General features: G+C 37.9%; 1 protein-coding gene and 1 long non-coding RNA gene across 4 annotated transcripts; one reads left to right on the top strand and one right to left on the bottom strand.

The window, feature by feature from the left end:
* Window positions 1-987: 987 nt before the first annotated feature.
* LOC309628274 (protein transport protein Sec31A-like) lies at window positions 988-25,094 on the bottom strand. Of its 3 annotated transcripts, none has more exons than XM_082391169.1 (9): window positions 24,888-25,094; window positions 22,083-22,175; window positions 21,273-21,399; window positions 19,258-19,599; window positions 9,809-9,867; window positions 8,042-8,305; window positions 5,538-5,657; window positions 3,040-3,111; window positions 988-1,577 (listed from the first exon to the last, which is right to left on the bottom strand). In XM_082391169.1, the coding sequence occupies exons 1-9, from the start codon at window positions 24,921-24,923 to the stop codon at window positions 1,398-1,400; spliced, it is 1,293 nt and encodes a 430-aa protein (XP_082247295.1). In that variant the 5' UTR covers window positions 24,924-25,094; the 3' UTR covers window positions 988-1,397. The 3 variants fall into 3 exon arrangements, with proteins under 3 accessions (XP_082247295.1, XP_082247296.1, XP_082247297.1); XM_082391170.1 differs by having other exon boundaries at window positions 19,303-19,599; XM_082391171.1 differs by lacking the exon at window positions 22,083-22,175 and having other exon boundaries at window positions 24,888-25,092.
* LOC309628309 lies at window positions 3,046-7,851 on the top strand. The gene is made up of 3 exons (XR_014244395.1): window positions 3,046-3,131; window positions 6,084-6,188; window positions 7,694-7,851. It is a non-coding gene; the product is annotated as an uncharacterized lncRNA (long non-coding RNA).
* Window positions 25,095-25,343: the final 249 nt, after the last annotated feature.

Raw genomic sequence — 25,343 nt, 5'->3', positions numbered from 1 at the left:
GTTGAGTCCAGTGGGGGTTACTCTTTTTTGCAGTACGCAGGCTTCTCATTGCGGTGGCTTTTCTTGTTGCAGAGCACAGGCTCTAGGCACTCGGGCTTCAGTAGTTGTGGCATGTGGGTTCAGTCGTTGCAGCTCGTGGGCTCTAGAGCGCAGGCTCAGTAATTGGGGCGCACAGGCTTAGTTGCTCCACAGCTTGTGGGATCTTCGCAGACCACGGCTCAAACCTGTGTCCCGTGCTTTGGCAGGCGGATTCTTAACCCCTACACCACCAGGGAAGTCCCTATTTTTCTTTTTAAAAGAGGGGTTTTATTTGGTGAGCAGGGAATCCCAGCAAAGGGAAATTAAGAGGGTCTTGCAAACTATGTCACTTAGGCTGCAAAATGCCTGATGAACTGCACTTAGTCCTTGAAACAGCACCTGTCTTCACAGTAGTCACACTTTTTATCTTCTAGTTTTCCAACTCACTTAGGTAAAATTGCTCAAACAACAGAAATTATTATTATCTAATTCTCCTCAAGATTCTATGGGGACCATTATCTTTTGTTTACCACACTGTTCTTAAGACAGATTACAATAAAATCATTTGACGAAAATACTGTCTGAAAATATGTCGATTCAGGAGGCTGGCAGAAGTTACAGCTTTCTTTCTGAACTTAAATACCTCAGAGAAATAGGTAACTTTTAAAAAATGGATGAATAAGTTTCTAAATATAAAATGGAGACAATTCAATCTTAAAACTCAAACAGAATATTGAAAACATTAATAGAAAAAAGTTCTAAGCATCCTACAGAATGAAAATGCTCAATCTTTTCCTATAGATACTTAAAACTAGTGATCCCACTTTTCATTAATATTTGCTAAAATCTATGTAGCAGCCTCTAGATTTAGTTATTTGTTCAGGACCAAAGTGAAGCCAAAGCCACAAAAAATAGAGATTAAACTAAACTGTGAGTAGCTGTTTAAAAAAAAGACTACATACACATAAATAGGATTACACACTTTAATCTGATTGACACGGAGGAAGTAGGGAGGACATGAAAGAAATTTAGTTTCAGCTCTGCTTTACACATAACCAAAGGCTCCTTCTCCAAAAAGTAAACCTGAGGTTTCAAAAACCATATTTTATCAGAATACTTCAGGAAAGCATACTATGTGTAATCCAGGAAATACATTATTTGCAGAATAGGAAAATCATCACAGGCAATCAAAGATTAAAACAAAAGAAAGCACCAGGGTTTTGAGCAGGTCTAAGGTGAGTATATCTGCAGAAACAATGTAAATGTTCTTGAGTGGCTGCTATGGAAACATGCTAAGGAGGACTGGTCCACATCTTATCGTTTTTTAAAACATGTTTCTTTGGAAAAACGGCAATAGTGGCTGAGAGTGAAGCCATCCTTTAGACACCCAGCTTATTGGCCTGGGTGAGAACAACTTTGAGAACTGGCATAAAAGCAGAGGTCTCACTGAAGTTGCTGGTGCTAACTATGTGCGTATGGATGGTCAATCCTTCTGAGTAGTTTCGAGTCTCAATGCTCCTTGCGATGTTGTGTAAACCATTGATGATTGTTGGTGAAAGCTGAAATAAAGGTGGAATTGAGAGAGAGAATTAAATTAAGGAAGAATTTTCCATGAGACCCTCTATAAACATTAAACCCTGATATTTAAGAGGAGCTTGAAATAAACATTATTTTAAAAATGTATAAACTGGTGAGCATTTCTAGAAAGATTCTCGGACCAACCAACACTTAAATTATAAAATAGAACCATGACAAAATGATTTATGTAAGGAATTATTTACGAATTATACATGTATGATAAGCCAGGTATTTTCTTACAGAAAAGCCAGATTTCCTTCCCCAAGTTGAAATGTTAATGTCTCTCTCCACTTAAGAGCTTTCTTATTATTTTATTTTAGATAACTTAAATATTTGAAATAACTAAATTATTTTAGATAACTGTCTCACACCTTTTAAAATTTTTCCTATGTCATGAAGGAGTTTCAAGATTCTTAATCATGACATCTCGAAGTAGGGGCCCAATTTACTCTAAAACCTTGTGGACAATAGAAACCTTGCACTTCTGTTCTGGTCCACTGCCATTAGGAGGGCAACGGTCCTCATCATGTACTCAATTTGCCAGTTCTTAACTGCTTTTCATAATCCTGTCATCTCTTAAAATCATAAGACCTCTAGTTTTTTTTCCCCCCATGTCATTACTTGGCATACATGTCCATACTTTTCAGAGAAGACTTTATTTTGGATCAGTCCATGGGCCACGCCACTTCCACTGTTATATCAACTTTCTCTGGTTTGGTTCTCAGGAGACAAATGGTTATTTTTAGCTGATGGCATTGATATATGGAATGGGGAAGAGAAATGCTAAAATGCAAAAATGTGAAGAAGTCCCAATTCTTTTTCTCTCTCCTAGGACTTTCAATAATAAAACAAAACAATTCTAGAAAGGAATGGAGAGGTTGGGAGAGACAAGAGAACAGAACACACAGGGCATTTACTCCTTACTGCCGACCATCTTCATAGTTATACACATTGATCTGCTCAATTTGTGGCTACCTTTGGCTTTGCCTTTGTGTAATAGCTATTCTAAAAGAAAAGGATCAGAGTCTTAGACTATGAGAGAGATTACACATTTGGTCTCTGGAAAACAGAGTATCTGCCCACTCTGATTTCTTAATTCAAGGGACATATAAAAATGAACAGAAGGCCAGTTACTGTAGGACCAGTACAGGCCAGTTTGTATATCTGCTCTTTGTTATAAAAAAGGTTAAAAATTCTCTCTCCCTCTTAATCTCTCTCTCACACACACACACACACACACACACACACACATTGCCCTATCCCCTTATCCCCGGTGACTGAAATGTAAGATTTAGACAGAGAAAAGCCCATTCTATGAACTGTCACGATCATTTTGCCCCCAAGCATACTATATATTACATGCAAGTGCTGATGAGACACTTATTTTACTAGCAACCAGGAATAAATGATTATCATAAATCCTTCTTTTCCCCACAAACTTACTGTCTGTTCCCTAAGTTTATCATACAGAAACTCCAAACGTTTGCTGGCATCATCTAGCTTCCTCTTGGTTTGCTGCAGGAGAGAAAAAACAGGTATGTTATGTATGAACAATAACTTTTATCCCAAGAACTTGCCTTATGTCATTTCACTAAACCTCACAGTCATGATGTTGGACAGCTTCATTTTATAAAGAAATGGAGATAGCTAGGACCGAGGAACTTGAACAGATTATTAGAACAGAAATCAGTATCTATTAAGGCAGGGAGGGCAAGAAAGTGAGAGCCTTCCTCCTAGGGTGCAAAGTGGAGCACTGGCTGATTTCACGGGGACTGCGGCTCACGTGAGGTGAGTGAGTGCCCATCTACACTGTGTGCACAGGCAACACGAAGGGCCACCTGGAGGCAGCAAGGGGTCAGTGTACTACAGAAAGGAATGTCTAACAGTTACTGTAAATTAAATAAAATGAACATTATGGGCGCTAGAAGGCAAACATACAGTTGAACTCTGGAATCTCAAAAGTACTACTTATACACTCAGTCACATTTGGTACATTTAATCCTGTCTTATTCTGGGCCTTTAAAACACCAAAAAAAGGAGAAAATTATCTTTCGGTGGTTTAAGATTATTAAGAGGGAAGTGTTAAAATGAGTTCTTAAATTAAGGAGTCCTCCTACCCTCATCCTAGTACTGTAAGTACAGTGAGAGAAAACTATCCTAAAAGTAAAGGTTTAAATTATACTGTGATTAACTTCATATCTACATTATGCAACAGGCTTAAAAGTGACACTGCTTTTCAATATTTGCTGAGTGACTACCACGCGCCATGCTGGGACAGTGTTGTGTCTCATGGATCTCATATTCTATTGGGTGGGGAAAGGTACTAAATAAACAATATATTGTATGTCAGATGGTGATGAGTGCCATGAAGAAAAGTTAACGGGGTAAGGGGGTCAGCAGTGTTGGCAGTATGACGTGGTAAGAAAGTCCTGACGGCTAATGGGGCATCTGAGCAGACACCAGGAACAAGTGAGCAAGAGCTATGCAGCTCTGTGGGGAAGAGTTCCAGGCAGAAGGAGCCACAGGTACAAAGTCTCTGATGCTGACACGTGCTTGGTATGTCTGAGGAGGGAATGTCAGTGTGTCAGAAGAGGAGTGCGGAAGAGGTGACGCCATCGAGGATAACCTTACAAACTAAGCTGTGCTGCAAAATTACGTTGTGCTGTTTGGACATAACTGAAGTGGAAATAAGAATAAAGCCATACTATAAAAATGATGTCAAGTATTGATTAAGATGGACTTTTGTGGAGGGTTCAAAGTTAATCCCACCTAGCTACCAGCAGAAGTCCTGGGCGGTATTTGAACTTCCTCCCCAACTAGTGACAGGAACAGTTTGTCTTTCTCTTCTGCCCAGGGGTCCTGGGTAACCAGAAGGAAGGTGATATGGTGACCTAGAGGAGGTGAAGCTCAACAAAAATTTATTAAGCTAGGCCATGTATGAGGTGTCCTCCCAACCTCTATTTACATTAACTCATGCCTGAAGGAAGACTGGAGCTTTCCCACATTTTTATTAGGATTCCTCCATTTTGTATGATGAGGACCTGCCCGCCTAGGAGACACTGTACACTTTCCTGTTTAACAGCCTCACCTGTTCTCTGTTCCTAGCTTCGTCTTCCCATCGCTCCCAGAATGCCAGGCGCTAAGGTTTATGTTACCTTTCCCCTGCCTCTGCTTTCCTGACACTTGCAGTGCAGGGAATTGCTTTCCAAAAGACGGGCAGAAGGCTGCACACATTAATACTCAGTGTTTGATGAAACAACAAATTCCAGAAGCTGTTTTTCAAGCAGACAACCGGCCAGTGACTAAATAAACATATTCAATGTTTGTTGGCAGAAAGTGAAATTTCATCTAAAACAAAACTGGCTTTGTGGAACTTTTATTGTTGCCAATACAGTCATCCTCTAATAAACTGAGTAAAATCAGTTACTTTGACTATGAATATGACTCCAATATCTAAAGCACTGAACTATTTTTAAGGTCTTTGCAAAGTTAAAGATTGTCTATCTACTTTTAAAAGCTCTGATGTAAGCTCAGAAAGAAACCCCAAATCTGAGTTTCACCGTTCTGTTGTATTTTTGTGCTAGGCATAAGGTTTGCCGATGAGACTCAGTGCAGCATAGTGGTGGAAAGCATGAATTCTGGAGCCAGACTAGGTTCGAATGCTGGCTCTGCCTTAATTATTACGTAACTGCTTTTTGCCTTAATTTCCTCCTCTGTAAATAAATATGACAAACCTACCTACCATGAGGTTGTTTTAACGATTAAAGTTATATGTAAAAAGCAGTTGAATGTGTTTTTATATGTACAGCAAACTATATATAAGTGCTAGCTTTACTACTTTTGCATAAACTTTCAAAATACATCTTGTAAAACTTTAAGCAATCATTATAGAAGCGCTCCATAAGGGATTCTTTTAATTAAGCAAAATAAAAAATACATACAGGATCTGTGGCTGAAGAGAGGCAGCGCTGAATAAGATCCTCAAATGTGGTCTTTAGAATGAGGTGTTCATCTGGAATAGGTTTCTTGGTAATTTTTTCTGTTGGCAAAGACTGCACATGCTGGAATAAATAATACCATAAAATGACTAGAAATGACCAGAAGTTACCTATACACAAAGCCCTGAATCTGTGATAAAGAGAAACCAACGACCTTGTAGATAGGCTATTCAAAATCAAATGAAAAATAAACATGTGAAATCACTTGGGATAAGCAAACATGAAAATCAGATATTCAGTAGAAGATATACAGGTACTCTTTCTACAGCTTCTATTCAAAAATAGGATTGGATATAAAGTATTTGATTAATTATGGAACATACGTTGATCACTATTTTATATAACTGATGGGAAGGAGACCTGTGCCAGTAGGAAATAAAAAGAACAAGGCATTTACAAAGTTGGCTGGTTGGAGTGGCTGCCTGCTTTGCTTGTTGGCTCATTTTTGTTTATCCTGACGTTCTTCTATTCTTTGGTTTACTCTTGGAGGGTGTTAGCTGGGCTATTATCAAACTGCAAGATTACACCAAAGGTGAGGATAGAAGAGACCATGATCTTACTGAATGTACAGATGGGAAAACAAAGAAGGAATGTGTAAGTGTTTAAAGTTTTGACTGATTAGTTCATTCATAGAAAACATTAGGCAATTATGTATTAGGCATTGGCTAGGTATTGGTGAGCCAATACGGAAATGATCTCATCCCTCAGGGAGTTTACAGGCTGATGGAAGAGAAAGTTTTAAAATGTCAAAAATGTATGTAAAATAGCAACTGTGATTAAGTTAACATCACTGGAACCAACAGACAACATAATTGGGATTTAACTGAGGGGAAGGCTCTTTAAGGAAGTTATATCAGAAGGGTAAGTAGGAGTTAACCAGTTAAATGGGGGAGGAAATGCATTCCAGACAGAAGAACGTGTACACAGGCAGGATCATGATACAAGGGACTGAAAGGGGGTCACTGTAGCTGGAGCAGAGAGAGCGAGCAAGGAGGAGTGTGAGCTGAGAGATTCCAGACAATGTGAAATACTTTGGTCTTTATCCTGAGAACAATGGGAAGCTGTAACGTTTTAAGCAATGAGGAGATAAGACCAGATAAGAGATGGGTCAAAGTAGATGCTGGCAGACCAACTAGAGGCTCCTGCACTGCTTAAGACTGGAGACGAAGGTAGCAAGGACTAGACTGGAAAAGGGACTAGAGAAGGGATTTGAGAGAGATTTTAAAGTAATATCAACAAGACTCGGGGATAGCTCTGAAAAACAGGTTAAAGGAAAAAGAATATAAAGATGATGCCCAGGTTTTTGGCTGGATTAAATAGGAAGGGTTATGGTGCCATTAGCTGAAACAGGACACACCAAAAGACGACTAGGTTTGGGAGGAAGACGATGAGTTAGATTCTGGATATGTTAAGTGTGAGGTGCCCCAGAGACAACCAGGTGGAGAGGAAGCTGGACACTAGGGCCTGGCTGAACACACGCATCCGTGCAGCTCTCCCTTTCAGCGGTAACTGGGGTTCTGGCCCAGATGAGCACAGCATGAGCACCCAGCACTAAACAAAAGTGAATGGCTTCACAAACACCACAGACGTGTAATTATAAAAAATTAACAGTGCATCTTTGTAATTTTATATATTCTCGTGGAAAGAAGAGGGTCCTCCCATCTCCATCAAAACACTTGTTTTTATAATGCAACTGTCAATGTTTAGAAGTCCCTTAGGCAGAAATCTCTTAACCGCAAAACATAGTCTTGTGGTAGAGATATAATCTTTACAAGTTTGACTTCAGAGAGTCAAAGACAGTAACAGAGAGAAGAGCTAGTTTTATACTTGGGCAGGAATTGATTTCATCTTATGTTGAGCTGTGACCCAACCTCTTTACTTTTCATGAATAGATCAAAATGTTTCTCTTTGTATGTCTAAGTCAGTTATATGGAAATATGATAGATTTTTCATCATCTAGAGCCCTGCCAACTAGCTGTTTGTATGTGAAAAGCAAGCACAAATTTATATCTCCATCTAAAGATATGGCTATATTATTAGCTCTTACACATACACAAGAAAATATATAACTCATTACATTTTCATTTTCTATTTTAAAGGAAAAAACCTTTGGAAACAGCTTCTGCTTAGCAACATTGGATGCAAATATGGATTCAACTGATCTTAAATTGTGGCTACTGATTAGATCAAATGAAATACTGTAATTGCCAAGTTACTGTTAACATATACTAGTAAATACATAAGCTCCTTCTAGAAAGTTTGTATATGGCCTTGTCATTGAAAAATAATACACATACATGAACAAGCTTAAAAAAAAGGTATTATTTTTAAGTTGTCTAAATTGAAATCAAATTGAGGTAATAATAAAGGTATAACCATAAAAGTTAAAACGTTAAGAAAACATACCGAAATAGAGCCATCTCCCACTTCCACAGATTTACTGTTACCTGCATGGTATTTCCAATAGGAGCCCCAGGGGCACCTTCAATATTGGGCTTTGAAAAAGACGGAGGCATGCCTGGTTGACTGAGGGATTGTTGTATGCCGTGGAAGGGCTGGCCACCTGGAAGGTGTGGCTGCGGGAAGGAAGCTTGGCTTGATAGTGGTCCTGGAGCTGAAGGCTGTTGCTGCAGCATCTGTGACTGGGGGTCACCCAAGGGGTTCATGATTGGTGATGTGATGGAAACAGGAGGCGTAAAGTTCTCAGGCATCTTTAAAAAGAAATAAAAGGCACCAAGAGTATGGAAAAAAACGGTATGATGACATCTCCTCAGCTTTAAATAAAGGAGTTAGCCATTTGTAGCAACATGGATGGACCTAGAGATTATCACACTAAGTGAAGTAAGTCAGAAAGAGAAAGACAAATACCATATGGTATCCCTTATATGTGGAATCTAAAATATGACACAGATGAACCTATCTATGAAACAGAAACAGAATCAGGGACATAGAGAACAGACTGGTGGTCGCCAAGGGGGTTGGGGGAGAGTTGGAATGGGAGGGTGGGGTTAGCAGATGTAAGCTTTTATGTATAGAATGGATAAACAACAAGGTCCTACTGTACAGCACAGAGAACTATATTCTATATCCTATGATAAACCGTAATGGAAAAGAACATATTTAAAAAAGAATGTATACACACATACATGTATAACTGAATCACTTTGCTGTTCAGCAGTAATTAACACAACACTGTAAATCAACTATACTTCAATTAAAAAATTTAAAAAAATAAATAAGGGAGTTAGACTATTCCATGGTTAAAAAAAATTTTTTTAATAACAGTAGAATACTTTTTAAAATGAAATTTTATGCAGAATTCTAGAGAAAAACATAAAAGTAAAGCTAATCTAGCTAAGAGGGCTGGGAGCTCAAACCTGGACCTTTGTTTCCCCTTTACCTTCCACATTTATCCCATAATGGGCCAAAACCATGGTGTTTTTGAAAGAGGATGTCAAAGTCTGGAGAATTATATCTAGCCATACTGGGATCAGATATACCAAATATGTGTTTGTGTGTGTTATGTGATCAGATGTAATACCTTTTTCCTAGATCATTAAGCGATACCTACTTAATGATCAATCACACTCAAAGTAGTAGATTAAATTTCTGATTATCATTGACCTAATTTGGGGGTGGGGGTTTGCTCATTTAGTATCTCCCAATTTTATATTCTGGCCTCTCATTACTATACTTGGGGGACAGACATCACTAGGAGTAAAAAAAAAAAAAAAAGGCTTGGGGTAAAAGAAGGAAAGAAGAATCTTAAGTTATGCTCTAACAGCTCTCAACAGTTATTAACATCTAAATGATGCTCTGCTACAAGGCTATTTCTTTTCATATTGTATGTGATAGACAAAAATAGTCCAAAATATAATTACAAATTCATGATTACTGTTAGAACCCAAAACCAAAGTAACTCCTAAAAAAAAACCATTTGAGAAGCATGAAATTTTGTTTCCTACTCTTTGGAAAAGATCTGCTGGGAATTTACATCTTGTTTTTTAAAAAGGGTTTAATTCATACCACCATACTATTTTGTACTTTCTTTCCTTCCCTTCATGGATTAGAAGATGTAAGTTGAAATACACATATTAAGTATATCAGTCAGTCAGCTTTGCCTTTAAAGGAACAGTGAAGTGTGGTGTGCTTCAGGTGGCTACATGATTGACAGGACACCTGTAGGCAACTGAATAGACATCTTTTTCTAGTACCTTCTTCTTCTTGGGTACTCTGTTCAAAGCTGGAGGATCATTCCAACCATTCTGAGAACCTATAACAGATAATAGAGGGCATTTTCCTTTAGAATCCTGAAAAGAAGAAAACTAAATTGTGTCCATCATATAATACCTTCAGATTTTACTTTCACCCTGAGATAACTGTCACAGAAGTTTTACCAGCTGAGCTGCTGGGATCACTAGTAGCCCTGGACTCTCAAACTCATTACCTCTAATAATCACAGGGCCTTGGCTTAGAAAGCAGCATATCTTGACATTATTTCCTTTTAAAGTGAAAGAGTTGTACTAAATTTAAGGATAGTGAAGCTTTTATGTCTATATTGGTATACAACCTTCAAACAATTCTCTCCTAAGAAAGACAAAATAAATCACCTGAGTCTGCTAAAAAAAAAAGGCTTCTGATATATTCAACACACAAAAAAAGAATAAAAGTGGCAATCTCCTATTTCCCCAGAGAGCAATTCAGCATACCCAAATCATCCACATGGTAGAAACACTGTTAAAAAAACAGAGCCCAACTATGCAACACCAGTATGTTTTTATCACCTTTGCATTAAGAACAACCTATAAAGTAGAAAAAGGCATTCACATATCTGTGGTAAGATTTTTTTTTTTAATACCCCCCCCCCAAAAAAAAATTTCCAGGCTGGCAGCAAATATAAAATTAAACTACTGTCACCTTTAGGAAATTTCCTCCCCCCTCAAATCTCCCAAAACCTGTCATCTCAAAGTGAGAAATGAATATGAGTAGTAGAACTCATATTAAGGCACTTAATGCCTGTATCTTTAAAAAAATTTTTTTAAAACATCTTTATTGAATGCCTGTATCTTTAAAGAAAAATGGAATAAAACATGCCAGAGATAAGATAATTACTAAATCAAAATATAATCATTTTACATCTTATTAAGTTTTGTGTATGTGTATATGTAAAAGCAAAAAATTCTTCTTCTTTCAATAAACATTCTTTCAGTATTTTACTTTTGCTTGTTTTATTGATATCTACGATATTAAATCACAACAAAATTGCTTAGCAAACCAAAGAACATAATGTCATAGAAATTTTGTAAAAACAAGATCTTCTCCTAACCAGCATGCACTCATTTGCCTTGATTTTAAAAGTAGAATTAATTTTCTACAAGGTGACTAGGAGACAGAACGCCAAATGAGCCTCAAAACATTCAAGAGCTAATCACAAAATATTAAACCACATGCTGCTATTTGCTTAACAAATTCTTAAAGTTCTCATTATACACAGACTAATCATTCAAATCTCTCCCATCACCTTCTAAGCTTTCTTATATCTAAGACAATCTTGGTATAGCCTTGTCTTTCAGCCTATATAAAATAGACAACTTTTATGATTCAAGATCATTTGTGTCACTATGTTAATTCAGTCAGTTCTAAGATTTGATTCAATTAAGAACTGATCAGATTTAGGGTATTATCGGCTTTAAAGTTCACATGCATAATTGTGAATATCCATTCATTAATTATAGTCAGTGATTCAAAGATTTCCAGATATATTTTGTAACTAATTCACCTTCCAACATAGATGCCTGGTCTTGCATAGACTGATTTTCCGTAGACAAAATGTAAAAGTCACTTAAACAGTATTATCATCAAAGATATTCTAAACTCTACTCATTTTTTTTTTGAATTTTTGAATTTAATTTTATTTATTTTTTTATACAGCAGGTTCTTATTAGCTATCCATTTTATACATTTTAGTGTATACATGTCAATCCCAATCTCCCAGTTCATCACACCACCACCCCCCCCACCACTTTCCCCCCTTGGTGTCCATACGTTTGTTCTCTACATCTGTGTCTCTATTTCTGCCCTGCAAACTGTAAACTCTACTCATTTTATAATTGTTTCTCCTCCCTTCATCAACCCAAAGAAAGAACAAACTAATTTTATAAGGGAATAAAACTTACTTTTTAATCAAGTCACGTGAAATGGCTTCTATCGGATTAAGAAAGTAATCAGTTTGTGGGCAAAGCTAATTCATTTATGAGAGCACTTCCTAACATATTATAACTGTGTCCATTTTAGTATTTTTTAAAGCTGTGAATCCAAATCAGTTGAAGAGCTTGCAAAAATGCAAATTCTAATTCACTAGGTATAGCATAGGGCCTGAGATTCTATTGCTTCAGCCAGCTCCCAGGTAATGCCAATGCTGCTGGTCCAAATCCTCTTTAAGTAGCAGGGTTTTAAAGAGAAATGGGAGGATTTCTGCATTGTCGTGCAGACTTCAACACTACGTTGTTAAAGATAATAAGCATGTTAGACGATCTTAACAAGGAGGTGCTACTTTACTGCTGGATTTGGGAGGCCCCAAGGATCTGCATTCTGGAGGAACTGTAATTTCTGGGGTCACACCATGAATATGAGCATAAATGGGAACAGGCCCAGTAAATATGTAACCATCTCATATGGTCTTCTCTATAAGAATATACAGATTTGCAGACTGTTTAGCACAAATCTTCCAGAAATCACTACTTCTCTTAAAAGAACTGAAGTTACTGGCAGTGGACAAGAGGAAAGAAGGCTGAGAACTAATACAGCAATTCCAAAATTGTCGGATGTTCAGGATTGGTCCAGGCCCAGTCTCCAATCAAAAGCATGCAGTGTAGATACATCATATGTACATACAACTTACGGGAATTCAACTTACGGGATACATCATATGCACATACAACTTACGGGAATCCCGTAAGTATGTGGGAGTTATGATAGTTGAACTCGGGGAGAGAGGAATCGAGAGTATACAGCATTAACTAGTGAGTTCAATTCAGTTTGAGCTCTACTCAAGAAGCACATGCCCCAGAGAAACTGTGAGGTGGGAGAACTAATGCCACAGTATGGAATTTCTCTGTATGGCGCTAAGGATAGATGTTTCTCATGCAATATGGCTTCTGACCACAGGCAACTTCTTCGTGAGGGCTTAACTGAAGAAAGGGGTGATCACGGATAACTGACTCTTAAGTGATTTCTTATTTTTGTCTTAAATGATGACTTTACAATTTAACTTCCCATGCAAGATATGACCTCACAGCACAACAGTTAATAAAACCCTGGGAGTCACTGTGTGTGTGTTATGACAGAGGACAGACCTGACAGACCTGACTTGAAACTACTGATGTACTCACTAGCACCAGACTTCAGCTTCTGGGTTGAGGGGGTCAATATACAGTCCCTCCCCAGGTTCTACATCTGCAGATTCAACCAACTGAGGATCAAAAACATTCAGGAAGGAAAAAACTCCAAAGAGTTCCCAAAAGCAAAACTTGAATTTGCTGCAAGTATTTATACAGCATTTACATTGTATTGGGTATTATTAGCAATCTAGACATAAAAGTATATGTGCGTAGGTTATATGCAAATACTACACCACATTATATAAAGGACTTGAGCATCCTTGGATTTTGGCATTGGGGTGGGGCGGTGGGGAGTCGACGGTGTGAAAAACCTAAAAGTACTGGAGGTACCCTGGCCTTGATCGTTTTTTTCAGGGAGCAGTCTCAACAACATGCCTCCTCTCTAGCCCTATGAAACGTGGGAGCAGAAGGTGAGACCAGTTTTTCCTCTAACCTCTCGTGGCAGTGATCTTAGCCTTGAATATTAAAGCCTGAGTGGGTATCCTGATTTCACCAACTATTAGCAGCACAAAAAAGTATGTGGAACAATTTCATATGACCCTTTGGTAGAATGACACCAAAGTTATAATGAAATCAAATTAAATTGAAAGTTACGAGTAAAACTGAATGAAATAAGAAACAAAAAGATTTTCAACAGGAACATATAGCCAGTTGGCTATCCTTCATAACTTGAGGGTGGGCTGCCTGTTGAATTGAAAATAACGACTGTACAATAATCAAAGTTCCCACCAAAATATATGCCTAACTGGCCCCTCCTAACCTCAAACCATGCAATATATTTAGCAATATGTTTTATTTCAGCCCAGAAAATCCTTGTTCAAATCTCTGATCAATTTAACAGTTTTATCTTAGCTATGATTCTAACCCCTCAATACTTTTGCTTTTATATCTTTAAATTGTTTAAGTATCACTTTTTCAAAACACAATTAGGGCTTCCCTGGTGGCACAGTAGTTGAGAATCTGCCTGCCAATGCAGGGGACACGGGTTCGAGCCCTGGTCTGGGAAGATCCCACATGCCGCGGAGCAACTAGGCCCGTGAGCCACAATTGCTGAGCCTGCGTGTCTGGAGCCTGTGCTCCGCAACAAGAGAGGCCGCGATGGTGAGAGGCCCTCGCACCCCGATGAAGAGTGGCCCCCACTTGCCGCAACTAGAGAAAGCCCTCGCACAGAAACGAAGACCCAACACAGCCATAAAAAAAAAAAAAAAAAAACAATTAAATTAACCTCTACTTTATGGAGACACACTTTAATAGCAACACTAGGTAAAGCAAACTAAATGAAGAACGTGAATATCTACAGGAGACAGTATTATGGGGGTTCATTATGGATGTGCAAAATGATACTCTTGGTCAATATGTTTAAAAAAAGATAGCACAGTCTAATCTTGGACATAATTCTCTCATAAAACTAGTAAGGGAAGATAATCTTTTTTACCTTTTCAAAAAACCTTAAAAATGGGCATAAATCTCTTTCTTACTCTCTTTTTAAACATGACAATGACTTTAAAGAACATTGGAAAATGGTTCATGGTGTAATATTAAGGAAAGTAGTACGACGTAAATTATGAGTGTATGTGGGAGTTATGATCTCGATTCTTTAAAAATGCATGCATACAATAAGATACTATTATCTTCACACCCATTAGAATGGCAAGAATTAAAAACAAAAAAACAGAAAACAACAAGTGTTGGTGCAGATGTGGAGAAATTGGACCCTTACGCATTGTTGGTGAAAATGTAAAATAGTGCCACCACCTCAAAAAATTAAACACTGAATTACTATTTGATCCAGTAATTCCATTTCTGGTTATATACCCAAAAAGAACTGAAACCAGGGACTTGAACAGATATTTGTATACTCATGTTCATCGCAGCATTATTCACGACGGCCAAAATGCCCATGTGTAGGTTAATGGATAAACAAAATGTGGTATATACATAGAGTGGACTATTACTCAGCTTTAAAAACGAAATTCTGATTACATGCTATAATATGGATGAATCTTAAAGACAGTGAAACAGCCAGTTACAAGAAGAAAAAACTGTATGACTACTTATATGAGGTACCTAGAATACATACATAGAGACAAAGTAGAACGGTGGTTACCAGGGGCTGGGGAAAACGGGAGGGGTTTTAATGGCTACAAAATTTCAGTATGGGATGACAAAAAAGTTCTGTAGTTAGTGGTGATGACTGTACAATAATGTAAATGCACTTGATGTCACTTAAAAATGATTAAAATGGTAAATTTTATGTTATGTATATTCTACATTAAAAGAACTTTAATATATGCATACATACATATGTGTGCATATATGCGTACGAAGGGAATAAATACACCTAAATTATTAGTGGTTATATATGGGTGGCAGAATTACAGATAATTTTAATTTTATTCTCTATACTATTTGAGGCCTTTCAAAATCCTACAGTAAAAAATTACTAAAAATCAAGGGAAAATTAACTTAAAAACTGAATATGGCATGTCACTGGATTCTGGAGACCCTTATCCACCTTAGTGTAGGGATTAGTCCTCCACATGGTTTTTAGGGAAGGAAGAGAGAAGTGCTTGGTCTCACATACAGAAGTGGAGTTGCTACCCTCCTTACTTGAATCTCCCTTCTCAATGGGAACCTTCTCAAGGTGTTCTTGCATAATGGTAGGATGTAGGCACTGGCTAAGATACTCTCAGTGGATTCACAGAAGGATATTAGAGCCAATGGTACGGAGACTTTCGGCTAAAAGATCATTTGAGACGCAGAGGACAGAGCATCCTTGTTAATCATACACCTCCCCCTTCGCCGTTAGCCTCGCACGTCACGTTTTTTAAAAGGCACCACAAAGTTAAAAATTTAAATTTAGAGAGAATGAATCCTTAAGGTCATTTTCCAATGACACGAGATAAAATAGATTTATCCAAAGAAAAATAAGGAAGGCTATCATGGTCCTTTCCTTTGTTTAAAGGGTTAAAAACCAGGTACTTATAATTTGACTACGGAATGTTTATGAAAATTTAAAAAAATTTTTTTTCAGCCCACTGTTTCACGAAAATATTCACTATTATGCCCCTTCAAGACTCTACTATGTGAAGGAGCACAAGACTATATATATATATACATATATATATACCCAAATTAAATTTTCCATTTTTTAATACTGTTTACTCAAAAACAGCTTCATGAGAGCTTGACATTTTATCAGAAAATTTTTCTAAGTAAACTTCTTGGGCCTTCACATTTGAAAGTGCTCTCCCTTAGTAACAAGTATACATTAAACCAGGGACAAAAAAAAAAAAGGGGGGGGGGGTACAAGCAGTATCTTACTTATCCTGCACAGTAAAGCTAGGAAAACTTCCTGCTTTTTGTGCTGCCACCCACCACTGAAACATGTTGCACTATACTAACTTAGGCTGTTAGCACTTTATACCTTGAACTTGGAGACAGCCTGTTTTCCTTGCCTCTGATTCTGCCATGCTGCCCACAATCTGTTTTGCAGAACCACCTCCAGGTTAACCTCCCTAAAGTACCACTTTGACCATGCCTCTCAGTAGTTCAAACTCCTCCACTAGAAATTTTCTTCTTACTGTATGAAGTATAAATTTCTTGCCCTGACATTTAATGTCTTCCAAAATTTGGCCCAAATACAAATGTTATGTTCCAACTTACAACAAAGCTATGTGCTGTTCACTAGAAATAGAAATGTACTGTAGTTTTCTGCCTTCCTACCTGTGCCTAGAATAATTCTGATTATAGACTGAACAGGTTCTCATTAAGAATTTACTGAATGAATGTTTTGATGATTGCAACATGAGTTTCTCTGAGCAGTGGGCACATAATTTTGTGGTTCACTAATAGTTACAGGGCTTGAAAATCCTAGTGTCTATCAAGAAGAATCCACCGGACAAGTGGAATTTCCAAGTCCCGTAGAAAACCATGATATAATAATCTAAGACCTATTAGAACAAAGATAAAACTTTTAGTCACAGTTATCTGTATAACCTAAGCAAACTTTTTAGGAAATTAAAAAATAAAATAAGGTAAAGCTCTGTTAATTAAAATACAGGGACTACTAACATGCAAGAGGTGACAAAGCAGCTAGCTTTAGTGCATGCTGAGTATTGCAAAATGTATGGCTTCATCTTCCTATTAGTTACTCTGCTTCTCAGCCAGGTTAGAATATTGTTACTTTGAACATAAGCAAAGACTTTATTATAAGGCCAAATGCCCTTTAGCTTAAGGAGGAAAAAAATACCCATGCAAATATTTAACTTAGATGATGAAGCAACAAATGCTTAAAATAGTGATGCTAAATGTTTCTGTAATTCCAACACTGATAGCTACTTCTACTGCTTTCATCAGGACTAGACTATCTGGTAAAGAAGAATGAACATGGGCTCTGAAGACTGAGAGACCTGGGCATCTCAGCTGTATCTCAACTTGGAGACTATCACTGTGCAATCATGAAAACATTATACATAACCCTAGGAAACTCAAGCTTCCTCATGGCAATTTTTAAAAAAATAATTATTCCTATTTCTCATGAGAAATAAGAAAATATACAGCAGTGCTGGTACATGTCCAATGTATGTTCAATAAATGATAATTCGCTTTCCTACTTCCCTGCACCACTTTCCTATGTGGGGATTTACTTGAATCCATCTTTCACTCAAGCTATTACCCAACTATTCAGAATATATACTGTTTTCGCTCATCCAGGTTTTAAAAGGTAATTTTTTGAACTCTACAATTGAATGAACACTCCTCTCTAAATATCAACCTATTGAAATATCTGTATTGAAAATTATACAAATTTTATTTGTGCAGTAAAGGCTGATACATATTGTGTGTATGATTTTTGGTACTTTGGACTTTAATATTATATATCAAAGAAGAGAGAAGGAGATATGTGTATAATTCTGGATCCATAAGACTTCCAAGAAAAAAAATACTTCCTCAATAAATCCTATTATATGACCAGTGTTTTCAGTTATTAAAGCTACTGCTTAGCAGATTAAAAAGAGAAAAACATATACTGGACTTCCAGGAACAACTTCAGTATTAGAAAGCAAGACTCACTTCTGTTTTGCCCCTCTAGTTTAAAACCATCAATTATAATCTGAAAGGGAAACTATTTTCAAATACCCTTAGTAACAAGTATACATTAAACCAGGGACAAAAGGAAAAGGCCCAGAGCTCTAATTCTGGGCGAGGTGTCATCACGGCTAACTTTGCAGTCACCGTCCCCAAATGCTTTCAATCTCTTCCTAAGCTTATGCGTACATACTATTATTATATGAGGAAACTGAGGCTTAAAGTTAAGTAACTTATTCAAGGTCACATAACTAGAAAGGAGTGAAGCTGTGATACAAACACAGGAAGTCTGATTCCAAAGTCTGAATTCTTTACTATGTTAGTGGTTCTTGCCCCGATTCATTGATCTCTTTTTGTAATACATACTTCTGAGGCCCCTTTTACAATCCTAACATGAAAATCAGATAATATTACCTACTCATAAAAAAGTAATATAATGTTTTAATTGTAACATGAAAGATAAAAAGAATTTATAAAATGTGTATTTACTATAAAAATAATTTTAAATTATGCTTTTAATTAGAAAATTTCAGGCAGAACTACACTGCCAACAGCAACAAAAATGCCTAGAAATTTCCAAAATGTTTGTGAGGGTAGAATTGTCCTAATGGAGAGAATCCTTGCACTACTGTATACTTTCTGCTGTCTTAGAGATTCTGTCAGAGTTGCATTCTTTCACTTTTTTCCTTTCAATACATGTCGAGATCCTTGCTCACCTTTACAAACAAACATAATTACAAAATTTGTACAGCCTCATTAAGACCCTATATTATTTAATCTCTATGAATGAATTTAAGGCACAAATAATTTTAAAAACTGAAAATCCAGGAAGAACACAGAGCATCGTTTTACTCTGGCAAAGAAATTAGTGTCAATTAAATCTAGTTCCAACCACCACTTATCTGGCCAACTAATTTCTTACCGCTTATTTTAAATTCAATGGCAGATTATATACTCTTACCCTTTTAAAGCTCTAAAGCTTTTCTCATTTAGCAACTAAAGTTCACTATGGGAAAATCACACTTTTAGAAATAGTTTTAGAATTTGTTATACAATTAAATCCATACCTCACCTTGCCCAGTTTATAGTTAGAAATAATTCCCCTCCATGCACCCACGTGATCAGGAAAAAATAAAAGAGGGAGCCAAACCAAGTCCCTTTCAAGCGCAGACCTGTTCTTTGGGATGCAGGCAGCTCGCCGGCAGCAGGCAGTGTACCTGTTGCTCCAGGAGGCAGCGCATACGCTGAAGATGACGGGGGAGCTCCTGGTCCGCCGAGCTGGAAGGACGCTCCAGAGGGAGGGGGAGGAGGGAACGAGGCAGTGGGGCTGGAGGTAGGTGGAGAGGCCTGGTGCTGTGCTGTGTACAGCTGAGACTGCCCGGAATAGGACGAAGCGGAAGATATGTACGGGGTGTTAGGGTAAGCGTTTGAAGCAGGGGGCGCAACAGGCTGCTGAGGTCGATACGCTGCTGACCCCCCTGTTCCGAAGGAATACTGCTGGGCTGGCTGAGAAGCTACACCAGGGAGAAGGAGCAGAGATTTTAATTAGTTACACATTTATTCAGACAGCAACAGAAAACCAAAGTTATCTCATTCTATGGAAATTATTTTCAATTCTTCTAATAATAAGCTACAACCAAACATTACCCACTTAAAACAAGTTATGCTTTTGATAGTCTGGATGCCCTAACTATGCCAAAAGTCACTGGATCCAGTCTTTGAACCCTGCCATCTCCAGACTGCTGCTGGCTATGAAAATCTTTGAGTCATGAGACCGGAGAACCAGAAGACTGACCCTCTTCTGAGCCGTCCTGTTCCTGTGAAGACTGCAGTGACACCTACTAGCCATCAGGTGGAGCCATGCAGGAATTACACACCCACAGCAGTCCCCTTCACAGTAAAAGTTAAGGGAGCTTGGTGGCAGCTCAAGACCTCTTCCACCCTAACAACTGTAGGGTGAGCACCATTGTTACGAATCAGATACCTTCTCCAACATCTAGTAAAATCATCAGCTACTCAAATTCTGGGTTTGAGCACAGTTCCAGATTAACAGGCAACTCTGTATGATCCCTGACAAGACAATTATTATATTTCTTACTCTGTACAAAGTTGGTTAGTAAGCAATCAGACAGCCAACTAGTGTTTTAATGCAAAGACCTGAACCCAGATACCATTACCTTTTGTGTGACCATGGGCAGAATATGAACCTCTGCAGAGGGAATCCAACAGAACTGTGCTCATTCTACCCTGAAGACAGCACTTTCACGCTGAGCACTGAGTGAAAAGCTCTATCAAATTTGTACTCATGTTAAGTAAGAACACCCATCTTATGAGCACAGAACACACTCGTTGAGATTAGTTCTTGCTAGGTAACATCCTCTTGTTTTATAGTAGTTGTTCAGTCATATAATTATCCACTTTGAGATTTGCATTTTTGCTTATTTTAAATTTTAAAATAGAGGTGATGTTTTACTTTGCAAGTGTAAATAGTTTCTTAAAAAGAATGAAAGCCAATAGGGGAAAAGTCATTATTATACATTTGTCAAAATTCACAGAGTGTCTGACACCAAGAGGGAACCCTAAGATAAACTACTCCGGGCGAAAATGGTGAGTCAGTGTAGGCTCACTGACTGTAACAAATGGACCACCGTGGTGCACGATGGCTGTGGTGGGGAGGCTGTGCACGGAGGCAGGAGGTATACCGAGACTTCCTGTACCTTCCACTCAATTTTGCTGTGAGCCTGAAACTGCTCTAAAAAATAGTCTGTTTCCTAAAAAAAGTAAATAAATGGAAGACGACAACAAATGTCCCTTGGAACCAATTTTCCAAAAATGGTTTGCATCATCTTGCCTAAAGGAAAAGAATATGTACCAAATAATTTCTAAAATTCTGTTTTTTTATACCAAAATCATGGCACAATTGACTCTCTTTAACAGGCTCAGGAATAAGAGCCAACTGTTCTGAATGGACTGACACAGGAGCTGTTTCCTCGCATGCTGATTCAGGATGCCTCCCAGGGAAACCATGCTTCGCTAGAGCAAGGACTCAAGTCCTACACAGAATGGTTCTTTCTTTACTTGTTACCGCTGATTTGATCATGGCTTTGGAGCTTCAAAGTAAACAGTTACTACACGGGATAAAACGAGACATGCTGCCGTGACAGGACTTCAGGGTCACACTACTTACGCTGCGACTGTGGATAAGGTGGCACCTGGGTGTGCGCGTGGCCGGGAGATGTGGGAAGCTGAGCTGCGGCAACATTTGGATTAACATTCCCATGCATTATGAAGCCTGGAGGTGGAGGATTTTCTCCCTAGGAAATGAGAATATGGTAAAAAGGAGGATTACATCTGGAACCAAGAATCTTGCCAGATGGATTTATAATCTTTGAAATGGAATTAAAAAGAAAAAAAGTTCTGTAAAAAAACTGCATTTCGTGCATACTGTCTTCTTCAAGACACATTTTCTGAGCAACACATTTTGTGTGATTTAAAGATTAGACAGATCCAAAGCAATAATAACAATGAATGGCAAGAGATGCTAACAGCCTCATAAAATAGGATCTATGATGTTTATAGTAAGTCACTAGGATTTTCCATCTCTACTAAAGTCCATCCACAACTAATGCTTCAGAAATATAAGTATAAATGCCACAAGGCGATATTATCTTCTCTACGATGCTAAAAAAAAAAAAGAAGAAGAGGAGGAGGAAGAAGAAGAAAGGAAAAAATATTCAGTGAAATCAGATTTAAACCATTGAACCTTGGTTAATGTTTTTCTAGTTCAAGTCAATTTAGAGCTGCAAAAGAAGAGGAGAGTGATAAGAAAATAAATTAATTGTGCTAAAAACTGCTTCTTGCATCCTAAAAGCACTAAAATGCAATAAGCAGATAGACAGATGGGGGGAGGGGAACTTAAGGGAGGTGGGTAGAGAATATGTAACTATATATTTAGGTGAGCAGAATTCTGCTCAAAGAGGAATAATGAAGGATATACCTGTGTATCAGAGGGAGAGGCTGCAGGTGGATGGCTGGGAAGGGCGGTAGGAGTTTTGTTACTCCAGGTAGTGACAGTGGGGGCAATTCTAACCTGAATTGAACAAAGAAATAGCAATCACAGAACATAAAACATGAAAATGTTAAAAGAAGAAACACAAAACCCAACAGGCATTAATAGCCAGATGCAAAGCAAAAAATAAGAGCAGCAAGATAGCATACGTTAGCCAGGCAACTGCTTTCAGGTAATCCCTTTCAAGGGATTCCAAAAGAAAAAAAAACCTTTCACAACAGAACAGGGGAAGGGAGGCAGTAGAAAAATCAATATGAAAACTAAATCAAAGCAGAAAGAACAATGCCATTCAAGTGTCAAGAGTAAGTGGGAAAAAGTAAGTTCTGTAAGTAGGGAAGGAAAGAAGACATTCCAGGGGGAAAAAAAAAAGGTAATTGAGTGAAAAAGTGATTTTTGAAGCACTAATTGTATTCATGCTACTATTAGATCTGTAAACATATTGCTATAAGCTCCCTTTTCCGGATTTTATTAGAGCCACAAAAATTATGTTAGTTCCGTGTGAGGCTTAGAATCGTACAATCAGAGCATATTAAAGATCATCCAATCTGATCCCCACCCTTTACCACTGAGAAAACCAAGGCCCAGAGAACTGAAGGGGCTGGCTGTAGCCCATACAACCTGTTGTTGATGGAGCTAGCACTGCTTCTAGGTCTCCTGATTCCCAGGCCAGTGTCTGCCACGCTACACCATGTTGCTTACCCTGGAGTCCAGAGGTTTTCAAAAACATTTTTTTAAGCTATCAGAATATCTTTTGTCAAGTAAACCTTTGTAGAAGAAACTCTATCATATAAACAATTAATAGCAAAGATGTGCTGGTCGTAGTAGGAGAACTCCTACTCAGTTGCCTTCCCTTTCAGAAATCCCTTTACTCCTGCCTATAAACATGCCTTTAAAACCACAAGCCACTGTCCTCATTCAACATATCATAAGCTTTAATCAAGAAAATCACTGCATAATTTATGACTGAATTTGTTTTCCTTTTCTTAAAGTATGAGACTGCTAAGTCACAGTATAATAAAAGTCCTTCATGGTTTTTACATTTTCCCAGAAAGATAGATTAAACCCAAGGACATAAGGAGTAAATATTCTCTTCTCCCAAAGCAGAGAACGCCTTACTTCAGTGCCCTGACACAGTGAGGTCAAACTCAAGGTGCTTAGCTTAGGAGTTCCAATCCTGTTAACCATTAACTAGCCATGCTGACAAATTCAAGCTCTATGTCTTAAAACTCTGCTTAGTCGCTAGACTTCTCCACCTCTCAGTTTCCCAGCCATCACCTGATTTGCCCTATCTATGTCATAGACTTTCGAAGTCTAGCAACAAGAGTGGAGAATTTAGTTATGTTTACCAATATACCCTTCAACAGAGAGAATAAAGACAGGCCCTTAAATTCGTATTTGTCAAATGAACGGAAAAACAAAACAGAGAGTAGTACAGTCATAATTATATTCAAATGTAATCTATCCTGATTAAGTAGCAATCAAAAGCATAATAGACAAAAGAGCATGAATTTTTTTTTTTCATGGTTTTATGCTTACTGTTGCTACAAAATGTAAAAATGACCCCTTCAATTCTATCAGCAATTTGTTCTATTTTAAAATGGGCAGAGGGACTTCGCTGGTGGCGCAGTGGTTGGGAATCTGCCTGCCAGTGCAGGGGACACGGGTTCAAGCCCTGGTCCGGAAGGATCCCGCGTGCCGCGGAGCGGCTGAGCCTGTGCGCCACGGCTGCTGAGCCCCCGTGCCTGCAGCCCCTGCTCCGCGCTGGCAGAGGCCACCACAGCGAGAAGCCCAGGCACCGCAGCGAGGAATGGCCCCCGCTCGCCGCAACTGGAGAGAGCCTGCACGCAGCGGCAAAGACCCAACGCAGCCAAAAAGAAATAAATAAATAAATAAAAATTTTAAATAAATAACTAAATAAAAAAGAGAGACTGCCATCGAGGTGGTTTCATCTCAAAAATAAAATGAGCAGAGTACCTACTAACTTTGTTATCAATCAAGACCATTTATTACTTACGAAAATATACTTTTTGTTTAAGAACATGAAGGTTATCTGCTGGTCTGGAAATATAAGTTTCTACATGAAATAGTAAAAGACAATAAGAGGTCACATTTTATGCCACTAACCATTTGGTAATTTTAATTTAATAAATAAATTAGTTGATTAATAAAAATTATTTAATCATCTTTACATTCCCCATGACCTACAACTTCATATACCTTTGGTCACTCACTTTTCTCTAATATAAAGTTGTCCAAAAAAATGTTTGTATTCTGGATACTCTTTATTGTGCTGATACAGAAGACATAGTAAAACCACACTAATGACTCAGAAAATAATACTTAAAAAGAGACTATTTTCTAAAAACACTTTAAAAAATTGACCAAATTACCCACAAAATTGTTCCCACTACTTTACTTAGTTTGTTAGATGAATCAAATTGTAAAAATTTCAAGAACAGATGTACATGTGTAATTTAAGCTTGAGTGATGGAGAAATAAGAAGAAATCTCCCCAGAGAGCTTAAGTTAATTTTACCTAGTTTGTAAATTATTTGACTAGATTAAAGGGATAATTTTTAAAAACATCATAAATGCTACTTTCAAGAACAGAAAAACTATAACCATTAAAATAATACGTTGTCTAGTTTTATCACTGGTCTCTTACTCAAGACACTAAAACCACCACTTTGAAATACATAAATGTTCCTCCTTTAATCTGGACCATATCACTCACATGGGGATAATATTGTTGAGCTGGAACTCTTGGCATCTGTGTGTGGCAAGCAACTGGTCCAGGCCTGCCCTTGGGCAGCTGCTGCCTCTCATAAGGAACTTTAGGTGACTCCTGTTGTCCTGGTGCTGGATCTCCTTGTGCTCTACAAAGTCTGTCACGAAGCTGCACAATATTTGGCTATAAGAAGCAGTGGAAGAAAGCAAAGCCAATTGTTCAGGGTTCACCCAACTATATACGACAGCATGTTGATCTTCTTAAAGTAAGCTTGATCATTCATATGATTTTTGTTCATATGCTGTGTATGATGCAATAAACCCCGGCACATTAGGGTCTGACATCATGGTTTCTAATACTCAAGACTGACACCAAAGGTCCATTATATACAGTGTAACTTGTAAGTTCACTGAGGCAGGGATTTGAATTATGCCTACCACACGGTAGTATGCAAGATCAATG

Source organism: Balaenoptera borealis (assembly GCF_965194805.1).
Source record: "Balaenoptera borealis genome assembly, chromosome: 4".
Taxonomy (NCBI): Eukaryota; Metazoa; Chordata; class Mammalia; order Artiodactyla; family Balaenopteridae; genus Balaenoptera; species Balaenoptera borealis.
This window is presented reverse-complemented; position numbering and strand designations above follow the sequence as displayed.

Coding starts and splice junctions, on each gene's coding strand:
- LOC309628274 (XM_082391169.1), bottom strand. CDS start 24,923: ATGCCAAGAGTTCCAGCTCAACAATATTATCCCCAT. Junction 22,176..24,887: donor CTCAACAATATTATCCCCAT/GTGAGTGATATG, acceptor TGTTCAATTCAG/GTTAGAATTGCCCCCACTGT. Junction 21,400..22,082: donor CCTCTCCCTCTGATACACAG/GTATATCCTTCA, acceptor CTCATTTCCTAG/GGAGAAAATCCTCCACCTCC.